The sequence below is a fragment of the Ranitomeya imitator genome, chromosome 6 (genome assembly GCF_032444005.1).
Source record: "Ranitomeya imitator isolate aRanImi1 chromosome 6, aRanImi1.pri, whole genome shotgun sequence".
Lineage (NCBI taxonomy): Eukaryota > Metazoa > Chordata > Amphibia > Anura > Dendrobatidae > Ranitomeya > Ranitomeya imitator.
The window spans coordinates 221,976,711-222,001,346 of NC_091287.1; the positions used below are offsets into that span (position 1 = coordinate 221,976,711).

At 42.6% G+C, this 24,636-nt stretch overlaps 1 protein-coding gene across 5 annotated transcripts in view; it reads left to right on the forward strand.

Annotated features, from left to right (window-relative positions):
• Positions 1–23,519, forward strand: part of TMEM245 (transmembrane protein 245) — a 145,427-nt gene extending 121,908 nt beyond the window's left edge. For 3 of the 5 annotated variants that reach the window (XR_011314034.1, XM_069730492.1, XM_069730493.1), the window contains 2 exons: positions 13,591–13,785; positions 20,752–23,519. Coding sequence is in view for 3 of the 5 variants with exons in the window: in XM_069730492.1 (XP_069586593.1) it covers positions 13,591–13,785; positions 20,752–20,797 (241 nt within the window). In the remaining 2 variants the exon portion in view is untranslated. The remainder of the gene's footprint in view (positions 1–13,590; positions 13,786–20,751) is intronic. The other 2 variants (XR_011314035.1, XM_069730494.1) reach the window with 2 other exon arrangements.
• The last annotated feature ends 1,117 nt before the right edge of the window (positions 23,520–24,636 follow it).

Consider the following 24,636-nt stretch of genomic DNA (forward strand, 5'->3'; position numbering starts at 1 on the left):
CATTTTGTTTGAGAATCCCCAGTGCATATTGGGATAGTCAAATGACCTGCCATCAGAGGTAGAGGCTATGCTGACTGCCGCAGTCTCTAGCCTCTCTCTCCACCCTGAAACGAAGCGTCATCCGTAACATCTGTTTCAGGGCCTTGGCAACTCCTTGCTGTACTGAGCATGCTTCAGTTGTTACTTTGCATGATTACCGTATATACTAGAGTATAAGCCAACCCCCCTAATTTTGACACACAACTGGGAAAACTTAATGACTCAAGTATAAGCCTAGGGTGGGAAATGCAGCAGCTAATGGTAAATTTCAAAAATAAAAGTAGATACCAATAAAAGTAAAATTAATTGAGACATCGGTAGGGTAAGTGTTTTTGAATATTCATATTGAATCAGCCCCATATAATGCTCCATACAGTTCATAATGGGCCCCATAAGATGCTCCATATAAAACTGTGCCACATATAATGCTGCATTTCAAGTTCATTATGGTGCCATAAGATGCTCCATACAAAACTGCCACATATAAAGCTGCATTAAAGTTCATTATGGCCCATAAGATGCTCCATACACAACTGTACCACATATAATGCTGCATTACAAGTTCATTATGGCCCATAAGATGCTCCATATAACAATGTGCCACATGTAATGCTGCTGCATTAAAAAAAAAGACATACTCACCTCTCTTGCTGCCCGCTTCTCCACAGAGTCCCGTCTCTCTGCAGTGACTGTTCAGGCAGAGGGCGGCGCGCACACTAATACGTCATCGCTCCCTCTGACCTGAACAGTCACAGCAAGAGGACGGGGAAGACGGAGCGTCTTTGGAACGCGGACAAGGTGAATATGAAATACTCACCTGCTCCCGGCGCGGTCCCTGGCAGCTTCTCCCGGACAGATGATCTCCGGCACCCGCAGCTTCTTCCTCTGTTCAGCGGTCACTGGTACCGCTCATTACAGTAATGAATATGCGGCTCCACCCCTATGGGAGTGGAGTCCATATTCATTACTTTAATGAGCGGTACCACATGACCGCTGAACAGAGGCAGAAGCAGCGGGCGCCCAGAGACCATGGGACGTGCAGGGCAGCGCCAGGAGCAGGTGAGTATGTGACAGTCGTCTCACCCGCCACCGACCATGACTTGAGTATAAGCCGCGAGGGTGGAACTTTCAGCCCAAAAAATTGGGCAGAAAATCTCAGCTTATACTCGAGTATATACGGTACTTTCAATGCACAGTTAAAGTGCGCTCTCTCATCAGCTCTGATGAGAAGTGACAATCCAGTAAAAGAGAGCACCGTCAGTACACATTGTAATGAGAGAATCCAGCAAGCAGGAAAAGCAGAGACCACCTCCACTTGTAGGAGCAAGTCAACAGACTTAACTCTGCTCAGTATTAGATGATAAGGATTAATATACATCAACAGTTGTTATCTTTCATGTGGCCCGTGGGAAAATTAGTTTTGCCCACCCCTTGTCTACAACATGGTTTTTGAGTTTCTTTAACCTCCCATTGGAGCCAGAGTGGTGGGAAAAGTTCCTTATTCTGCCGTTAGCCTTACAGCAAAAGACACATGATTTTTAGGAGTGAAAAACTTGCTATAGAACACTTAGAGGAATTATTTATATTTTATTATTTTAGTGCTTCAGACGAAAAATATTAACTAAGCCATTTTGTCTCCTAAACTGTCTCCTAAATTTTGTCTCCTAAAAATCGGAGAGGAGGAGGGGTTTGTCTCTATGTAAAGTCTTGTCTAAAGTCCACTTTAAGGGAGGATATTAGCGAAGGGAATGAGGATGTCGAGTCCATATGGGTTGAAATTCATGGAGGGAAAAATGGTAACAAAATTCTCATTGGGGTCTGTTACAAACCCCCAAATATAACAGAAACCATGGAAAGTCTACTTCTAAAGCAGAAAGATGAAGCTGCAACCCATAATGAGGTCCTGGTTATGGGGGACTTTAACTACCCGGATATTAACTGGGAAACAGAAACCTGTGAAACCCATAAAGGCAACAGGTTTCTGCTAATAACCAAGAAAAATTATCTTTCACAATTGGTGCAGAATCCAACCAGAGGAGCAGCACTTTTAGACCTAATACTATCTAATAGACCTGACAGAATAACAAATCTGCAGGTGGTTGGGCATTTAGGAAATAGCGACCACAATATTGTGCAGTTTCACCTGTCTTTCACTAGGGGGACTTGTCAGGGAGTCACAAAAACATTGAACTTTAGGAAGGCAAAGTTTGAACAGCTTAGAGATGCCCTTAATCTGGTAGACTGGGACAATATCCTCAGAAATGAGAATACAGATAATAAATGGGAAATGTTTAAGAACATCCTAAATAGGCAGTGTAAGCGGTTTATACCTTGTGGGAATAAAAGGACTAGAAATAGGAAAAACCCAATGTGGCTAAACAAAGAAGTAAGACAGGCAATTAACAGTAAAAAGAAAGCATTTGCACTACTAAAGCAGGATGGCACCATTGAAGCTCTAAAAAACTATAGGGAGAAAAATACTTTATCTAAAAAACTAATTAAAGCTGCCAAAAAGGAAACAGAGAAACACATTGCTAAGGAGAGTAAAACTAATCCCAAACTGTTCTTCAACTATATCAATAGTAAAAGAATAAAAACTGAAAATGTAGGCCCCTTAAAAAATAGTGAGGAAAGAATGGTTGTAGATGACGAGGAAAAATCTAACATATTAAACACCTTCTTCTCCACGGTATTCACGGTGGAAAATGAAATGCTAGGTGAAATCCCAAGAAACAATGAAAACCCTATATTAAGGGTCACCAATCTAACCCAAGAAGAGGTGCGAAACCGGCTAAATAAGATTAAAATAGATAAATCTCCGGGTCCGGATGGCATACACCCACGAGTACTAAGAGAACTAAGTAATGTAATAGATAAACCATTATTTCTTATTTTTAGGGACTCTATAGCGACAGGGTCTGTTCCGCAGGACTGGCGCATAGCAAATGTGGTGCCGATATTCAAAAAGGGCTCTAAAAGTGAACCTGGAAATTATAGGCCAGTAAGTCTAACCTCTATTGTTGGTAAAATATTTGAAGGGTTTCTGAGGGATGTTATTCTGGATTATCTCAATGAGAATAACTGTTTAACTCCATATCAGCATGGGTTTATGAGAAATCGCTCCTGTCAAACCAATCTAATCAGTTTTTATGAAGAGGTAAGCTATAGACTGGACCACGGTGAGTCATTGGACGTGGTATATCTCGATTTTTCCAAAGCGTTTGATACCGTGCCGCACAAGAGGTTGGTACACAAAATGAGAATGCTTGGTCTGGGGGAAAATGTGTGTAAATGGGTTAGTAACTGGCTTAGTGATAGAAAGCAGAGGGTGGTTATAAATGGTATAGTCTCTAACTGGGTCGCTGTGACCAGTGGGGTACCGCAGGGGTCAGTATTGGGACCTGTTCTCTTCAACATATTCATTAATGATCTGGTAGAAGGTTTACACAGTAAAATATCGATATTTGCAGATGATACAAAACTATGTAAAGCAGTTAATACAAGAGAAGATAGTATTCTGCTACAGATGGATCTGGATAAGTTGGAAACTTGGGCTGAAAGGTGGCAGATGAGGTTTAACAATGATAAATGTAAGGTTATACACATGGGAAGAGGGAATCAATATCACCATTACACACTGAACGGGAAACCACTGGGTAAATCTGACAGGGAGAAGGACTTGGGGATCCTAGTTAATGATAAACTTACCTGGAGCAGCCAGTGCCAGGCAGCAGCTGCCAAGGCAAACAGGATCATGGGGTGCATTAAAAGAGGTCTGGATACACATGATGAGAGCATTATACTGCCTCTGTACAAATCCCTAGTTAGACCGCACATGGAGTACTGTGTCCAGTTTTGGGCACCGGTGCTCAGGAAGGATATAATGGAACTAGAGAGAGTACAAAGGAGGGCAACAAAATTAATAAAGGGGATGGGAGAACTACAATACCCAGATAGATTAGCGAAATTAGGATTATTTAGTCTAGAAAAAAGACGACTGAGGGGCGATCTAATAACCATGTATAAGTATATAAGGGGACAATACAAATATCTCGCTGAGGATCTGTTTATACCAAGGAAGGTGACGGGCACAAGGGGGCATTCTTTGCGTCTGGAGGAGAGAAGGTTTTTCCACCAACATAGAAGAGGATTCTTTACTGTTAGGGCAGTGAGAATCTGGAATTGCTTGCCTGAGGAGGTGGTGATGGCGAACTCAGTCGAGGGGTTCAAGAGAGGCCTGGATGTCTTCCTGGAGCAGAACAATATTGTATCATACAATTATTAGGTTCTGTAGAAGGACGTAGATCTGGGTATTTATTATGATGGAATATAGGCTGAACTGGATGGACAAATGTCTTTTTTCGGCCTTACTAACTATGTTACTATGTTACTATGTAATAGACACATTTTTTTTAGTTGCAAAATTTAAATGGGTATTGCAAAAAATAAACAATTCCCTAATATTCTCTAACCCACCTATCTATTTTAGCTGCTTTTTATGAATGGAGATTTTCCCCTTCATCTCTTCTTACCAACCAGTCATTGAAAAATGGATAGCACACTGATGCAATTCATGTGCTGTCCATTTATTTCTCACTAAATGGACAGCACCTGAATAGCTCCATAAAGTATAATGTTTTATTTATCTATGTTCTATGCATAATGAGGTTAGTAAGTGGCAGCATATAGAGTTATAGTGGCAAAGATTAGTGAACTCTTTTGAATTAACTACAGTTAGGTCCATATATACTTGGACAGAGACAACATTTTTCTAATTTTGGTTATAGACATTACCACAATGAATTTTAAACAAAAAATTCAGATGCAGTTGAAGTTCAGACTTTCATTTGAGGGTATCCACATTAAAATTTGATGAAGGGTTTAGGAGTTTCAGCTCTTAACATGTGCCACCCTGTTTTTAAAAGTACCAAAAGTAATTGGACAATTGACTCCAGGGCTATTTTATGGACAGGTGTGGGCAATCCCTTCGTTATGTCATTCTCAATTAAGCAGATAAAAGGCCTGGAGTTGATTTGAGGTGTTTTGCTTGCATTTGGAAGGTTTTACTGTGAAGTAAACATGCGGTCAAAGGAGCTCTCCATGCAGGTGAAAAAGCCATCCTTAAGCTGCGAAAACAGAAAAAACCCATCCGAGAAATTGCTACAATATTAGGAGTGGCCAAATCTACAGTTTGGTACATCCTGAGAAAGAAAAAAAGCACTGGTGAACTCATCAATGCAAAAAGACCTGGGCGCCCACGGAAGACAACAGTGGTGGATGATCGCAGAATAATCTCCATGGTGAAGAGAAACCCCTTCACAACAGCCAACCAAGTGAACAGCACTCCAGGAGGTCGGCGTATCAATATCCAAATCTACCATAAATAGAAGACTGCATGAAAGTAAATACAGAGGGTTCACTGCATGGTGCAAGCCACTCATAAGCATCAAGAATAAAAAGGCTAGACTGGACTTTGCTAAAAAACATCTAAAAAAGCCAGCACAGTTCTGGAAGAACATTCTTTGGACAGATGAAACCAAGATCAACCTCTACCAGAATGATGGAAAGAGAAAAGTATGGCGACGGCGTGGTACAGCTCATGATCCAAAGCATACCACATCATCTGTAAAACATGGCGGAGGCAGTGTGATGGCTTGGGCATGCATGACTGCCAGTGGCACTGGGTCACTAGTGTGTATTGATGATGTGACACAGGACAGAAGCAGCCAAATGAATTCTGAGATATTCACAGCTACACTGTGTGCTGAGATCCAGCCAAATGCAGCCAAACTGATTGGTCGTCGTTTCATACTACAGATGGACAATGACCCAAAACATAAAGCCAAAGCAACCCAGGAGTTTATTAAAGCAAAGAAGTGGAATATTCTTGAATGGCCAAGTCAGTCACCTGATCTCAACCCAATTGAGCATGCATTTCACTTGTTAAGGACTAAACTTCAGACAGAAAGGCCCACAAACAAACAGCAACTGAAAACCACCGCAGTGAAGGCCTGGCAGAGCATCAAAAAGGAGGAAACACAGCGCCTGGTGATGTCTATGAGTTCAAGACTTCAGACAGTCATTGCCAACAAAGGGTTTTGAACCAAGTACTAAAAATGAACATTTTATTTAAAATTATTGAATCTGTCCAATTACTTTTGGTCCCTTTTAAAAAACAGGGTGGCACATGTTAAGGAGCTGAAACTCCTAAACCCTTCATCCAATTTTAATGTGGATACCCTCAAATGAAAGCTGAAAGTCTGAACTTCAACTGCATCTGAATTGTTTTGTTTAAAATTCATTGTGGTAATGTCTATAACCAATATTAGAAAAATGTTGTCTCTGTCCAAATATATATGGACCTAACTGTATATTTTTACATTAATTACAAAAAAAGTGATCTAATTATCAAAATTATAGCTCTAGACCAAAGCAACTTAACTAATAAAATATCATGCATACAATAAACAATTACAGTACAGGAAGGGAAAGTAAGTGAACCCTTGAAACTTATAATATGAAGATCCTCTTCAGCAGAAATGCCCTTCACCAAATGTTTCCTTTTGGTCAGTTGATTATAATTCGCCCAAAGGTTATTTTTAACCCCTTCCCGACCTTTGACGCCACGTAGGCGTCATGAAAGTCGGTGCCAATCCGACCCATGACGCCTATGTGGCGTCATGGAAAGATCGCGTCCCTGCAGATCGGGTGAAAGGGTTAACTCCCATTTCTCCCGATCTGCAGGGACAGGGGGAGTGGTAGTTTAGTCCAGGGGGGGTGGCTTCACCCCCTCATGGCTACGATCGCTCTGATTGGCTGTTGAAAGTGAAACTGCCAATCAGAGCGATTTGTAATATTTCACCTATTATAACGGGTGAAATATTACAATCCAGCCATGGCCGATGCTGCAATATTATCGGCCATGGCTGGAAATACTAATGTGCCCCCACCCCACCCCACCGATCGCCCCCCTAGCCCCCCGATCTGTCCGGTACACTGCTCTGGCTCCCCTCTGTCCTGTGCTCCGCTCCCCCCCGTGCTCTTGTCCGCTCCCCCCGTGCTTCAATCACCCCCCCCCCCCCGTGCTCCGATCACCCCCCCTGCACTCCAATCCACCCCCTTCCGTGCTCCGTTCCACCCCCCCGTGCTCCGTTCCACCACCCCCGTGCTCCGTTCTACCCCCCCGTGCTCCGATTCACCCCCATGCTCCGATCCCCCCCCCCCGTGCTCCCCCCTCTCACCCTATCATACTTACCGATCCTGCCGGGGTCCGTCCGTCTTCTCCCGGGCGCCTCCATCTTCCAAAATGGTGGGCGCATGCGCAGTGCGCCCGCCGAATCTGCCGGCCGGCAGATTCGTTCCAAAGTGCATTTTGATCACTGAGATATAATCTATCTCAGTGATCAAAATAAAAAAAAATGATAAATGACCCCCCCCCCCCCCCTTTGTCACCCCCATAGGTAGGGACAATAAAAAAAATAAAGAATTTTTTTTTTTCCACTAATGTTAGGTTAGGGGTAGGGGTAGGGCTAGGGGTAGGGGTAGGGTTAGGGGTAGGGTTAGGGGTAGGGCTAGGGTTAGGGGTAGGGTTAGGGTTTCGGTATGTGCACACGTATTCTGGTCCTCTGCGGATTTTTCCGCTGCGGATTTGATAAATCCGCAGTGCTAAACCGCTGCGGATTTATGGCGGATTTACCGCGTTTTTTCTGCGCATTTCACTGCGGTTTTACAACTGCGATTTTCTATTTGAGCAGTTGTAAAACCGCTGCGGAATCCGCACAAAGAAGTGACATGCTGCGGAATGTAAACCGCTGCGTTTCCACGCAGTTTTTCCGCAGCATGTGTACAGCGATTTTTGTTTCCCATAGGTTTACATTGAACTGTAAACTCATGGGAAACTGCTGCGGATCCGCAGCGTTTTCCGCAGCGTGTGCACATACCTTTAGAATTAGGCCATGTGCACACGGTGCGGATTTGGCTGCGGATCCGCAGTGGATTGGCCGATGCGGATTCGCAGCAGTGTTCCATCAGGTGTACAGTACCATGTAAACATATGGAAACCAAATCCGCTGTGCCCATGGTGCGGAAAATACCGCGCGGAAACGCTGCGTTGTATTTTCCGCAGCATGTCAATTCTTTGTGCGGATTCCGCAGTGTTTTACACCTGTTCCTCAATAGGAATCCGCAGGTGAAATCCGCACAAAAAACACTGGAAATCCGCGGAAAATCCGCAGGTAAAACGCAGTGCCTTTTACTCGCGGATTTTTCAAAAATGATGCTGAAAAATCTCACACTAATCCGCAACGTGGGCACATAACCTTAGGGTTAGGGTTGGAATTAGGGTTGTGGTTAGGGGTGTGTTGTGGTTAGGGTTGTGATTAGGGTTATGGCTACAGTTGGGATTAGGGTTAGGGCTGTGATTAGGGTTATGGCTACAGTTGGAATTAGGGTTGTGGTTAGGGTTAGGGGTGTGTTGCGGTTAGGGTTGTGATTAGGGTTATGGCTACAGTTGGGATTAGGGTTAGGGGTGTGTTGGGGTTAGTGTTGGAGGTAGAATTGAGGGGTTTCCACTGTTTAGGCACATCAGGGGTCTCCAAACGCAACATGGCGCCACCATTGATTCCAGCCAATCTCGTATTCAAAAAGTCAAATGGTGCTCCCTCAATTCCGAGCCCTGACGTGCGCCCAAACAGTGGTTTACCCCCACATATGGGGTACCAGCATACTCAGGATAAACTGCGCAACAATTACTGGGGTCCAATTTCTCCTGTTACCCTTGTGAAAATAAAAAAAATGCTTGCTAAAACATCATTTTTGAGGAAAGAAAAATGATTTATTATTTTCACGGCTCTACGTTGTAAACGTCTGTGAAGCACTTGGGGGTTCAAAGTGCTCACCACATATCTAGATAAGTTCCTTGGGGGGTCTAGTTTCTAAAATGGGGTCACTTGTGGGGGGTTTCTACTGTTTAGGCACACCAGGGGCTCTGCAAACGCAACGTGACGCCCGCAGACCATTCCATCAAAGTCTGCATTTCAAAAGTCACTACTTCCCTTCTGAGCCCCGACGTGTGCCCAAACAGTGGTTTACCTCCACACATGGGGTATCAGCGTACTCAGGAGAAACTGAACAACAACTTTTGGGGTCCAATTTCTCCTGTAACCCTTGGGAAAATAAAAAATTCTGGGCTAAATAATTATTTTTGAGGAAAGAAAACGTATTTATTATTTTCACGGCTCTGCATTATATACTTTTATGAAGCACTTGGGGGTTCAAAGTGCTCACCACACATCTAGATAAGTTCCTTTCGGGGTCTAGTTTCCAAAATGGGGTCACTTGTGGGGGGTTTCTACTGTTTAGCCACATCAGGGGCTCTGCAAACGCAACGTGACGCCCGCAGAGCATTCCATCAAAGTCTGCATTTCAAAACGTCACTACTTCAATTCCGAGCCCCGGCATGTGCCCAAACAGTGGTTTACCCCCACATATGGGGTATCAGCGTACTCAGGAGAAACTGGACAACAACTTTTGGGGTCAAATTTCTCCTGATACCCTTGGGAAAATAAAAAATTGCAGACTAAAAGATCATTTTTGAGAAAATAATTTATTTTTTTTATTTTCATGGCTCTGCGTTATAAACTTCTGTGAAGCACTTGGGGGTTCAAAGTCCTCACCACACATCTAGATTAGTTCCTTTGGTGGACTAGTTTCCAAAATGGGGTCATTTCTGGGGGATCTCCAATGTTTAGGCACACAGGGGCTCTCCAAACGTGACATGGTGTCCGCTAATGATTGGAGCTAATTTTCCATTTAAAAAGCCAAATGGCGTGCCTTCTCTTCCGAGCCCTGCTGTGCGCCCAAACAGTGGTTTACCCCCACATATGGGGTATCAGCGTACTCAGGACAAACTGGACAACAACATTTGGGGTCCAATTTCTCCTATTACCCTTGGCAAAATAGGAAATTCCAGGCTAAAAAATCATTTTTGAGGAAAGAAAAAATATTTTTTATTTTCATGGCTCTGCGTTATAAACTTCTGTGAAGCACCTGGGGGTTTAAAGTGCTCAATATGCATCTAGATAAGTTCCTTGGGGGGTCTAGTTTCCAAAATGGGGTCACTTGTGGGGGAGCTCCAATGTTTAGGCACACAGGGGCTCTCCAAACGCGACATGGTGTCCGCTAACAATTGGAGCTAATTTTCCAGTCAAATGGCGCGCCTTCCCTTCCGAGCCCTGCCGAGTGCCCAAACAGTGGTTTACCCCCACATATGAGGTATCGGCGTACTCGGGAGAAATTGCCCAACAATTTTTATGATCCATTTTATCCTATTGCCCATGTGATAATGAAAAAATTGAGGCGAAAAGAATTTTTTTGTGAAAAAAAAGTACTTTTTCATTTTTACAGATCAATTTGTGAAGCACCTGAGGGTTTAAAGTGCTCACTAGGCATCTAAATAAGTTCCTTGGGGGGTCTAGTTTCCAAAATGGGGTCACTTGTGGGGGAGCGCCAATGTTTAGGCACACAGGAGCTTTCCAAACGCAACATGGTGTCCGCTAACGATGGAGATAATTTTTCATTCAAAAAGTCAAATGGCGCTCCTTCCCTTCCGAGCCTTACCATGTGCCCAAACAGTGGTTTACCCCCACATATGAGGTATCAGTGTACTCAGGAGAAATTGCCCAACAAATTTTAGGATCCATTTTGTCCTGTTGCCCATGTGAAAATGAAAAAATTGAGGCTAAAAGAATTTTTTTGTGAAAAAAAAGTACTTTTTCATTTTTACGGATCAATTTGTGAAGCACCTGGGGGTTCAAAGTGCTCACTATGCATCTAGATAAGTTCCCTGGGGCGTCTAGTTTCCAAAATGGGGTCACTTGTGGGGGAGCTCCAATTTTTAGGCACACGGGGGCTGTCCAAACGTGACATGGTGTCCGCTAAAGAGTGGAGCCAATTTTTGATTCAAAAAGTCAAATGGCGCTCCTTCCCTTCCAAGCCCTGCCGTGCGCCCAAACAGTGGTTTACCCCCACATATGAGGTGTCAGCGTACTCAGGACAAATTGTACAACAACTTACGTGGTTCAGTTTCTCCTTTTACCATTGGGAAAATAGAAAAATTGTTGCTAAAAGATAATTTTTGTGACTAAAAAGTTAAATGTTCATTTTTTCCTTCCATGTTGCTTCTGCTGCTGTGAAGCACCTGAAGGGTTAATAAACTTCTGGAATGTGGTTTTGAGTACCTTGAGGGGTGCAGTTTTTAGAATGGTATCACTTTTGGGTATTTTCAGCCATATAGACCCCTCAAACTGACTTCAAATGTGAGGTGGTCCCTAAAAAAATGGTTTTGTAAATTTCGTTGTAAAAATGAGAAATCGCTGGTCAAATTTTAACCCTTATAACTTCCTAGCAAAAAAAAATTTTGTGTCCAAAATTGTGCTGATGTAAAGTAAACATGTGGGAAATGTTATTTATTAACTATTTTGTGTCACATAACTCTCTGGTTTAACAGAATAAAAATTCAAAATGTGAAAATTGTGAAATTTTCAAAATTTTCGCCAAATTTCCGTTTTTATCACAAATAAACGCATAATTTATTGACCTAAATTTACCACTAACATGAAGCCCAATATGTCACGAAAAAACAATCTCAGAACCGCTAGGATCCGTTGAAGCGTTCCTGAGTTATTACCTCATAAAGGGACACTGGTCAGAATTGCAAAAAACGGCAAGGTCTTTAAGGTCAAAATAGGCTGGGTCATGAAGGGGTTAAAGGGAACCTGTCACCCCGAAAATCGCGGGTGAGGTAAGCCCACCGGCATCAGGGGCTTATGTGCAGCATTCTGCAATGCTGTAGATAAGCCACCGATGTTACCTGAAAAAGGAGAAAAAGACGTTATATTATACTCACCCAGGGGCGGTCCCGCTGCTGGTCAGGTCGGATGGGCGCCTCCCATCTTCATTCCAAGACGTCCTCTTCTGATCTTCAGCCACGGCTCCGGCGCAGGCGTACTTTGCTCTGCCCTGTTGAGGGCAGACAAAGTACTGCAGTGCGCAGGCGCCGGGCCTCTGACCTTTCCGGCGCCTGCGCACTGCAGTACTATTTTCTGCCCTCTAGAGGGCAGAGCAAAGTACGCCTGCGCCGGAGCCGTGGCTGAAGATCAGAAGAGGACGTCTTGGAATGAAGATGGGAGGCGCTGCAGCGGACCAGAGACGCCCATCCGACCTGACCAGCAGCGGGACCGCCCCTGGGTGAGTATAATCTAACGTCTTTTTCTCCTTTTTCAGGTAACATCGGGGGCTTATCTACAGCATTACAGAACCTCCTACTCTCTGGACTCCCCTCTAGCACTCTGGCACCACTCCAATCCATCCTACACTCTGCTGCCCGACTAATCCACCTGTCCCCCCGCTATTCCCCAGCCTCTCCCCTGTGTCAAGCCCTTCACTGGCTTCCTATCGCCCAGAGACTCCAGTTCAAAACCCTCACACTGACATACAAAGCCATCCACAACCTGTCTCCTCCATACATCTGTGACATGGTCTCCCGGTACCTACCTACACGCGACCTCCGATCCTCCCAAGACCTCCTTCTCTACTCCCCTCTCATCTCTTCTTCCCATAACCGCATCCAAGACTTCTCCCGTGCTTCCCCCATACTCTGGAACTCTCTACCCCAACACATCAGACTTGCGCCTACCATAGAAACCTTCAAAAAGAACCTGAAGACTCATCTCTTCTGACAAGCCTACAGCCTGCAGTGATCCTCAACCTACTGAAAAGCCGCACAGCCAGCTCTTCCCTCTCCTAGTGTATCCTCACCCTCCCCCTGCAGACTGTGAGCCCTCACGGGCAGGGTCCTCCCTCCTTATGTACTCGTGTGCCTTGTTATCTGCTCATGTTTAATGTATTTGTCTATATTTGCCCCGTATTCACATGTAAAGCGCCATGGAATAAATGGCGCTATAAAAATGTATAATAATAATAATATATAAATAAGCCCCTTATGGCGGTGGGCTTACCTCACCCGCGATTTTCGGGGTGACAAGTTCCCTTTAAAAGAAATAATAGTGATAGCACAGCAAGTTGTTTTTGTTCATTATGCAAAATTGTATTTTCCTTCTTTAGCTACATCAGAATTGTCTTCCTTTTTTCAAGCAACAGGAGTTTTTTCTATCTTTATTTCTTATGTATTTATATTTTTCTCAGCATTGTGGCCACTTATCACATGTGGCCAAAAAGGGGGTAGAACACATGTATAGGCATACTCTATTCCTTCTTTACACTGCTGTATTGGTAGCCAGCATTTTCACTAAATATTTTAGTAGCTTAAGGCAATAAGACTTTGATGTGGTGATGATTTCTGCCATTTTGTCATCAATATTAATGTCTCAGTGGCATCTCAAATTTTATGTTGTATTATAATATTTGGTAGTATTGATAATTTTTAGGACACCACCACTACGAAAAAGGCAGTATATTAGACACTATCATGTGCCTGATTACCACTACAATGAATAGTAAAGGAACTTTACATTTTTGTTTCCTGTAATACAGAGGGGGTCATCCTTACTTAACTGGCCTTGCAGTGGCAGGCGGTGCTTATTATTTAGGACTGGAAGGAGCAATCATCGGACCTATTCTTCTCTGTATCCTTGTTGTTGCGTCTAACATTTACCGTGCCATGTTAGCAAGTCCAACTTCCACGTTACCCACTCCAGCAACAACTCCGTGGCCTTTACTACTTCACAGGTATTCCAGCTGAATTAATGCATATAAATAGCTAAGGTTCTTCAGTGTCCATAGTGTGTTTTATCCTATTGGTTCACCTTAATTTTTGGGTAAATTTTGATGTCTTTTTATGTGAAGTTCCAACTGTCTCTTACACATTAAACAAAATCTAGGATTAGGATTCAGCAGAAAAACGGATCCGTCGCATCAGTTTTTCACAATTTGCAACGGATCCGTTTTTTTCAAAATTAGTCGGATCCTACCTGACGGCTAAAAACTGATGTGTGAAACAGGCCTAACACGTGAAGTCTACAGTATGGCTGGAGTCACACCAGCGTATTATATCCGATGTGAGAGCATCGGATGTGATATGCTAATGACCCTTGGCTCCTGACCTACTGCAAGCCAGAGCCGAGAGTCAAGCTACTGTGTGCTGATTCTTTTGCACATAGAGCTTCGGATCACCGCTGCAGAGTAATTTGTCCATCTCCTCTGCTGCCGTCGGCGTATATCGCACGGCACTCTGTTGAAATCCGAGTGCTGTGCGTTGTCACCCATAGACTTATATGGGTGCGAGTGAGCCGAGTCTTGCTGATAAGATAAATGAACAATTTTTGAGTAACAATACAACACCGACACAAAAAATGTTTTAAAAATATTTATAAAACAGACAAGGGATAAATGTAAATAATCCATAAAGAAACAGACAGAGATTAACCCCTTAGTGACCGCCAATACGCCTTTTAACTGACCTGAGATATTAGAGAATAGCCTCCCCATACAGGTGACAATCCAGCAGCTGTCGGCTGTCCACTATAGCTGACAACTTGCTGCATCAGCCACGATCAGTGTTTGCGCCATCCAAATCTATTTAACCCCTTAGATGCTGCTGTCAATAGTGACTACATCATTATAAACGGTTAACAGACTGTGGGGGCTTCCTCTTTATCCCAATTGGTGGTCTCAGATCATGATTGCGTGGTCCTGATGTTTGTCATGGAAATTCATGACCAAATAGTGGCCTTAGAGTCTGTCGGCTGTAGTAACCTGTTCAGAAGTTACCGACATTTAGGTGATAAAAATACACATTTTCATTTTTCTCATGCCACTTTGCATTAATTCCTGAAAATCACCCGAAGGGTTAACAAATGACCTGACTGCAGTTTTCAATATGTCAGGGGGTGCTGTTTTTAAAATGGTATCACTTGTGGGGATTTCCCAATATATAGGACCCCCAAATTCACTTCAAACATGGATAGGTCCCTAAAAAAATAAATTTTGTAAATTTCCTTGAAAAAAATTTAAATTGTTGATACATTTTTAATCCTCCTAAAATGCTAACAAAATAACATTTTGCAAATGGTGCTGTTGTAAAGCAGACATGTGGGAAATGTTATTTATTAATGTTTTGCTGTGGTATGACTATTGGGATTAAAGGGATAATCATTCAAAGTTTGAAAATTGCAAATTTTTTAACATTTTTTTCAAATTTCTGATATTTTTAATAAATAAACATAAAGCATATCAACCTAAATTTACCATTATCATAAAGTATAATGTGTCACGAAAAAACAATCTCAAAATCACTGGGCTTTGTTAAAGCGTTCCAGAGTTATTACCACATAAAATAACACTGGTCAGATTTCAAAAATTTGGCTCCGTCACTAAGGGGTTAATAAGATTATTTATGTCCCCATTATTTGATAATATTTAGCTAAAGTGCAAATTGAATGGGTATATGATAAATGCTAGTAAAAGAAAATCTTATGCAATAATATGTAAGGAAAATATAATAAACGTAGGTGACAACCCAAAAAAATATAGATCCAACAAATTTGCTTGTAGCACAGAGATGCAAGATATAACTTACAAGTAAAACGCCAGTGCAGCCAGACCGAATCAGGGAAGCATAAAAAAGAGAAGTATCCTTGATGGAAGTGGTCCCCACGTGTATCAATACCACATTGATGCTTTGTCATCGTACAAATCCAGTCATGGGGACATAAATATTTGGAATCTGTCATCTTAACCCCTTAGCGACCGCCGATACGCCTTTTGACGGCGGCCGCTAAGGGTACTTAAACCACAGCGCCGTTAATTAACCGCGCTGTGGAAAAAGTCAATAGCGCCCCCCTGAGGCCGATTTTCTCCGGGGTCTCGGCTGCCGGGGGTAGCCGAGACCCCAGAGAACATGATTCGGGGGGGGTTTAACCCACCCCGCATTTGCGATCGCCGGTAATTAACCGTTTACCGGCGATCGCAAAAAAAAAAAAAACGCGATCTCTTTTTAATTTCTCTGTCCTCCGATGTGATCGCACATTGGAGGACAGAAAAAGGGGGTCCCAGGTGGCCCCCCAATACTCACCTAGCTCCCCCGATGCTCCTCGTGTCTCCCGGTGGGCGCCGCCATCTTCAAAATGGCGGGCGCATGCGCAGTGCGCCCGCCGGCCGGCACCGGGAGAATCTTTGGGGTCTCGGCTGCCGGGGGTAGCCGAGACCCCAAAGAGCATGATCGGGGTCGGTATTACCGACCCCTGTTTTGCGATCGCCGGTAATTAACTGTTTACCGGCGACCGCAAAAAAAAAAAAAAGTAAAGTGTAATTCTCTGTCCTCTGATGTGATCGCACATCAGAGGACAGAGAAATAGGGGGATTCGGGGACCCTAGCATACTCACCTAGGTCCCTGGATCCTCTTGCTGCTCCTCCTGGCCGCCGGCAGAAGAAAATGGCGGGCGCATGCCCAGTGCGCCCGCCATCTGTCTCCATCTGCCGGCCGGCAGGAGAACAGCAGTTGGGGCTAAAATTAGGGGTAGGGTTAGGGGTAGGGGTAGGGTTGGGGGTAGGGTTAGGGCTAGGGTTAGGGCTAGGGTTGGGGCTAAATTTAGGGTTAGGGTTGGGGCTAAATTTAGGGTTAGGGTTGGGACTAAATTTAGGGTTAGGCTTCTTTCACACTTACGTCGGTACGGGGCCGTCGCAATGCGTCGGCCCGACATACCGACGCACGTTGTTAAAATTGTGCACAACGTGGGCAGCAGCTGTAGTTTTTCAACGCATCCGCTGCCCAATCTATGTCCTGGGGAGGAGGGGGCGGAGTTATGGCCACGCATGCGCGGTCAGAAATGGCGGATGCGACGTACAAAAAAACGTTTCATTGAACGTTTTTTTGTGCCGACGCTCCGCCAAAACACAACTGATCCAGTGCACGACGGACGCGACGTGTGGCCATCCGTCACGATCCGTCGGCAATACAAGTCTATGGGCAAAAAAACGCATCCTGCGGGCACATTTGCAGGATCCGTTTCTTGTCCAAAACGACAGATTGCGACGGAATGCCAAACTACGCAAGTGTGAAAGTAGCCTTAGGGCTAGGGTTAGGGTTGGGGCTAAAGTTAGGGCTAGGGTTGGGGCTAAAGTTAGGGTTAGAGCTGGTATTAGGGTTAGGGTTTGGATTAGGGTTGGTATTAGGGTTAGGGTTGGCATTAGGGTTACGCTTGGGATTAGGGTTAGGTTTGGGATTAGGGTTAAGGTTAGGGTTGTGATTAGGGGTGTATTGGGATTAGGGTTAGGTTTGAGGTTAGGGTTGAGATTAGGATTAGGGGTGTGTTGGATTTAGGGTTTTGATTAGGGTTATGGTTAGGGTTGACATTAGGGTGGTTTTGGGGTAAGGGTTGTGATTATGGTTAGGGTTAGTGATTAGGATTATGGATCAGGTTGGGATTAGGGTTAGGGGTGTGTTGGGGTTAGGGTTGGAGCTAGAATTGGGGGGTTTCCACTGTTTAGGTACATCAGAGGGTCTCCAAACACGACAGCCAATTTTGCGCTCAAAAAGTCAAATGGTGCTCCCTCCCTTCTGAGCTCTGCCGTGCGCCCAAACAGTGGGTTACCCCCACATATGGGGCATCAGCGTACTCGGGATAAATTGTACAACAACTTCTGGGGTCCAATTTCTCTTGTTACCCTTGTGAAAATAAAAACTTGGGGGCTACAATATCTTTTTTGTGGAAAAAAAAAATATTTTTTATTTTCACGACTCTGCATTCTAAACTTCTGTGAAGCACTTGGGCATTCAAAGTTCTCACCACACATCTAGATAAGTTCCTTGGGGGGTCTAGTTTCCAAAATGGGGTCACTTGTGGGGGGTTACTACAGTTTAGGTATATCAGGGGCTCTGCAATCGCAACATAATGCCCACAGACCATTCTATCAAAGTCTGCATTCCAAAAAGGCGCTCCTTCCCTTCCGAGCTCTGCCGTGCGCCCAAACAGTGGTTTACCCCCACATATGGGGTACCAGCATACTCAGGACAAATTGGACAACAACTTTTGGGGTCCAATTTCTCTTGTTACCCTTGTGAAAATAAAAACTTGGGGGCTAAAAAATCTTTTTTGTGGAAAAAAAAATATTTTTTATTTTCACGGCTCTGCATTATAAACTTCTGTGAAGCACTTGGGCATTCAAGGTTCTCACCACACATCTAGATAAGTTCCATGGGGGGTCTAGTTTCCAAAATGGGGTCACTTGTGGGGGATTTCTACTGTTTAGGCACATCAGGGGCTCTCCAAACGCGACATGGCGTCCGATCTCAATTCCAGCCAATTCTACATTGAAAAAGTAAAACGGCACTCTTTCTCTTCCAAGCTCTGCGGTGCGCCCAAACAGTGGTTTACCCCCACATATTGGGTATCGACGTACTCAGGAGAAATTGCACAACAACTTTAGTGGTCTAATTTCTCCTGTTACCCTTGTGAAAATAAAAATTTGTGGGCAAAAAGATCATTTTTGTAGAAAAAATGCAATTTTTTTTTTCACAGCTCTACGTTATAAACTTCTGTGAAGCACATGGGGGTTCAAAGTGCTCGCCACACATCTAGATAAGTTCCTTAAGGGGTCTAGTTTCCAAAATGGTGTCACTTGTGGGGGGTTTCCACTGTTTAGGCACATCAGGGGCTCTCCAAACGCGACATGGCGTCCAATCTCAATTCCAGCCAATTCTACATTGAAAAAGTAAAACGGCACTCCTTCTCTTCCAAGCTCTGCGGTGCGCCCTAACAGTGGTTTACCCCCACATATTGGGTATCAGCGTACTCAGGAGAAATTGCACAACAACTTTTGTGGTCTAATTTCTCCTGTTACCCTTGTGAAAATAATAATTTGTGGGCAAAAAGATCATTTTTGTAGAAAAAATGCGATTTTTTTTTTCACGGCTCTACATTATAAACTTCTGTGAAGCACATGGGGGTTCAAAGTGCTCACCACACATCTAGATATGTTCCTTAAGGGGTCTAGTTTCCAAAATGGGGTCACTTGTGGGGGGTTTCCACTGTTTAGGCACATCAGAGGCTCTCCAAACGCGACATGGCGTCCAATCTCAATTCCAGCCAATTCTACATTGAAAAAGTAAAAAGGCGCTCCTTCACTTCCAAGCTCTGCGGTGCGCCCAAACAGTGGTTTACCCCCACATATGGGGTATCGACGTATTCAGGAGAAATCGCACAACAACTTTTGTGGTCTAATTTCTCCTGTTACCCTTGTGAAAATAAGAATTTGTGGGCGAAAAGATCATTTTTGTGTAAACAAAAGCGATTTTTTATTTTCACGGCTCTACGTTATAAACTTCTGTGAAGCACTTGGGGGTTCAAAGTGCTCACCACACATCTAGATAAGTTCCTTAAGGGGTCTAGTTTCCAAAATGGTGTCACTTGTGGGGAGTTTCCACTGTTTAGGCACATCAGGGGCTCTCTAAACGTGACATGGCGTCCGATCTCAATTCCAGCCAATTCTGCATTGAAAAAGTCAAACGGCGCTCCTTCACTTCTAAGTTCTGCGGTGCGCCCTAACAGTGGTTTACCCCCACATATGGGGTATTGGCGTATTTAGGAGAAATTGCATAACAAAATTTATGGTTACATTTCTGTTTTTACGCTTGTGAAAATAAAAAAAATGGTTCTGAATTAAGATGTTTGCAAAAAAAAGTTAAATGTTCATTTTTTCCTTCCACATTGTTTCAGTTCCTGTGAAGCACGTAAAGGGTTAATAAACTTCTTGAATGTGGTTTTGAGAACCTTGAGGGGTGTAGTTTTTAGAATGGTGTCACACTTCATTATTTTCTATCATATAGACCCCTCAAAATGACTTCAAATGTGATGTGGTCCCTAAAAAAAAATGGTGTTGTAAAAATGAGAAATTGCTGGTCAACTTTTAACCCTTATAACTCCCTAACAAAAAAAAATTTTGTTTCCAAAATTGTGCTGATGTAAAGTAGACATGTGGGAAATCTTATTTATTAACTATTTTTCGTGACATATCTCTCTGATTTAAGGGCATAAAAATACAAAGTTTGAAAATTGCAAAATTTTAAAAATTTTCGCCATTTTTCCGTTTTTTTCATAAATAATCGCAAGTAATATCGAAGAAATGTTACAACTAACATGAAGTACAATATGTCACGAAAAAACAAAAATTGGCCTGGTCATTAAGTACCAAATTGGCTCTGTCACTAACGGGTTAAAGGAAAAATCTGGAAGTGGACTTCTAGCCATATCTAATGTACAGCATATACAACTCAATTGAACAAAACCGATCATTTCTATGTAATTTTGTTATTTCTTTAATGATAAACCGCCTGCAGGATGTCACATTGTAATGAAATCCAATGCCAGTTTAGTGTACACCGGTGCTTCCACTTGGCCTTTCTCTTGGCTGCCTTCATTGCATGTACAGAGATATAGGGGTTTCTACTGCTTGAGTCTATTTTCTGGGAGGGTACATCAATGAGTAAAACTGACACACAAACCAAACACTGATGAATCTGATTCTAAACACTGGATCTGTTTTTTTGTGTACAAGAACAATCACTGATTACTGAATTGAGCCCTTATTCTGAACACATTGCATATATCCGCACAACGTAGCCGTAAATGGTAACTATGTCTGCATATCTTATCACATCAGAATGTTTTTATTAATCTCCCCATCTTTCTTCCTAGGCCACTCAAAGAACCTCTTCCAGAGATGAAGCAATCATCTGAGTGATGAGACTTCTTGACTTTGTCTTCAAAGGGATGGCCTTTTTGTACCTTGTGTTGACTTAAACTGAGATGATTGTGACCTAAAGCCACCAAGGATTTTAATTCATAATGTAAAAATAGCAGTTTTTCAAAGTGTACTTAACACGTGAATTTCAAACACAAGGTTTGTTGATTGAATGAAGGAAAACATCCAAAAGCCTTACAATGTTAGAAAGAGACTTATAGTAGCCATTCACAGTTAAAGCCTATAATGGTAGATGTATTTAAAAGAGTTGTTTCATTAAGATAACAACCGATCTAAAAGGAGCGGCCCGATGGACAGCTTTTACTTGCTTGGAAAGTTTTGAATAACTACAGCTTCACATGGTAATATTAAATGGTCAAAGGGCACCTGCTTTAGTAGGAGACACTCCCTCCATTAGCAGCAGTTTGCTCTGGCTTAAAATCAGGGGTCCCAAAATGGGATTGTACTCCCAGCCCAGTATCATAGAATGTGGACATGTGTTATCTTAGAAGGGTTGTCGAACAGTAGACCGCCCCTTTTTAAATGTTTTCAATCTACTGAATAGAATAGAAAAAAAAGCAATGCTTGCCTCCTGGACTGGTACCCCATCTGAGCGCTGTGTTCAGGTGATCCTGTGACTTTGTCACATGAATGCTGTACCCCATCAGGGTGACTCATAGACTGTAGCCTAAAGAGCGAACGTCACTCATGGGAACTGTATCACTCTTGTGATTGCCACCCAATGGAGCTAGTCCGGAAGGCAAATATGTTTTTTGTTTGTTTGTTTGTTTTTTATCTTATTTAGCACATATAATGCTTACAGTACTTTATTTTTCCCATTCCTTCTTAATCCACAAATTCCAAAAAATGCATGAAAACATTTTTTTACCCCCCCAGAAAACACTGTGTATAAAACCACCCAAAAAGGAATCCCATTTATATTGCCTTCTCTCAGTGCCGCATGTAACAGTGACGTTCATGCTCATTTGAACAATGTGGCTTTTAAGCAGGTAGGAGGGCTTTTAAAGAGAACTTGACATCTGAGGCATTTTGCCCAATCCACAGGCTGCATTAACTCAGGTCATTTATCAGCATCTGTAGAGCAGTGTGAATGCACTTGGACACTATAAAATCAGTGTATCATGGCTCATAGAATGCTAAGTGTTAATAAATGAGTCAATATTCTTTCTTAGATGAATTTGCCAAAAAGCTCACCATCCTCATCAGGACTTGGTATTCTGTATCATGATATATACAGATTATATTATTAGATCTGATGACAGATCCTCATTAAAATTGTACAAGCCAATGTAAATGCTCTACGTTTTACACTAAAATTTTAATCTTGCCGTAAAATAAATGTGTTAGACCATAGGTGACAACACTCATCTGCAAAGTCCTACCCACTTTTCTTTAATGCTGTTAGTGACAAAAATAAAATGTTGCAAACTGTTTCCCAGGATAGCACATATCATAATTGGCTACTTATTTATGCCAGAAAACTGGATGCGCAGTGTAAAGTAGGTGATATATATACCTTTTTAGGATATATAGATTGGGGTAACATAAGTAACTACAGAGAGTCACCGACTTATGAACATTGGACCTACATAGGACCCCTAGTTATGAACGTTGGATGTTAAAAACAAAACCCTAATATATTCACCTCTCCAGTCGCCATCCTTTTCCTCTACTTTTTGTCGCACGTCAGGCATCTTCACTGTTGAACAGCACTTCCAAGATACATTCCGCCCGGAGCTCACTGCTCGTCATAAGGTTGCATCCTTATCACAACATTATGATGTGGCCGGAAGTCCTCTCTTATAGTGGAGAGGCCAGAGATGCAACATGCCTTACGGCGGGAATAAGATGGTTCAAAAAATTAAACCTAATACCTCTCCATCTGCTCCCACTGTTCACTTATATGGTCCATTATTGTCCACTGTTGTGTGCCACATCTCCAAGACTTCTGTCTGTGTCTTGGCCATGAAGGATGTCAAGACCCCATGATATGTAATAACCTCTAAGGCCTGGGCGTAACCGTAAATCCTGGCCTATAGTGAAAAGACCAGAGATATGCCGCGTCAAACAATGGAAAGAGGACAGTGGGATGTCCTGAGTGGTGAGGTGATTATTATTTTTTTCCTGGCCCTGTTTCTACTTGCATACATATCCAGGTTCCTAACAAAGTTATGGAACTTGGCTAGTTTATAGCCTAGGGGCTCCCTGTATAAATTTATTCTCCATAACCCATATACCATTTTAGTAAGGGCTGCCTAAAATCTTTCAAATTTTAGTAAAGTGCATAATAGTGTGTGTAGTTTTCAGGACTAAAATATTTTAACAAAAGTGAATTTCATATATCTACCGTAATTCTGGCTTTTTTTCTTCAAGGAAAAGAGGCCTTTTCAGTGGCCAACTCTCTTTTTGCACTTTATTAAACATATTTGCATTTTTTAAATATGCATAATTTATGATCACCACATGTTTTATATATGTAGGTTGTATTTTATTGTTGAAAGAGCATTGATTTAGTTTGTGCAATGGAGATTGATGTTTGGCAATGACCTCAACTTTCTTTCTAATATGGAAAGAGAAATCATTGCAGGGTTAACTTATTGCTTTACGTAAAAAAAAAAATCAGATGTTTCAATATCTCAACTTTTTGTGGTTAAAAAACTGTAAGCCTATTTTATATCTAAGAATAAAACACATCTTTAAATACTGATTAAATGTCCTTATTATTGGTGCGTGTTGATTTGGATTTACATTGAACTCGCACCATTCACATCACAATCAGAATTCTTAATAACTAACTTTTTCGGTATTCGCACCAGTATGTCAAAGGGAACCTGTCAGCGGGATTATGCTGAGAAAGCTACAGACAGTGTCAGGTTGACGCCATTATACTGATTAAAATGATACCTTGGTTGATGAAATTCGTCTTGCGGTTGTTGTTTAATCTTTATTTTCGGTTTTGAGTTAATGATATATTCTTGCTGTTTGGCGGCCATTCATCAGTATGGCTTCTGACAGGTCACTGATCCCCTCAGTGACCTGCCCCCTATTTTACACAATGAATATTATATTTATATTAAAAAAATCACCAACTGCAAGCGGCGCCTGCACTGCAGCTTGATTGCATCTAAAAGGTGTATTTAATTTTTTTTTAAGGTATACATTAATTCCTTAAAAAAAAAATCGGTCTGAAAATGGCTCCGGCCGCGCCTGCACCGTAGGAGTTATCGGTGATCCGATAGCGGGCAGTTCGCAGGCGCCAGTGGTGCCATCTTGCTAAAGAAAACAAAGTTGCCTCCTCCAAGATGGTGCTGCCTGCACAGTAGCATCTATTGGATCTCCAATAGCTTCTACTGCGCAGGCATTGGCAGCGTCATCTTACTAAAGAAAAAAAAAATTCTCCACTAAGATGGTGTTGGCCACACCTGCGCAGTAGCATCTATCAGCGATCCTATAGATGCTACTGCACAGGCGCCGGCGGTGCCATCTTGGAGGAGGCACTTTCTTTTTCTTTAGCAAGATGGTGCTGCCTGTGCAATAGCAGCTATTGGATCGCTGATAGCTGCTACTGTGCAGACGCAAATAGCACTATTTCCAGACTGATGTTTTTTTTTTTTTTTTTAGGAATTAATGTATGCCTTCAAAATAAAAAATACACATTATAGATGCAATCATGCTGCAGTGCAGGTGCTTACCTGCAGAAGGTGATTTTTTTTTTTATTTTCAAATACGGTATATGTTATATTCATTATGTAAAATCTGGGCAGGTCACTGGGGGATCAGTTACCGGTCAGAAGCCATGCAGATGAATATGCAAGCAG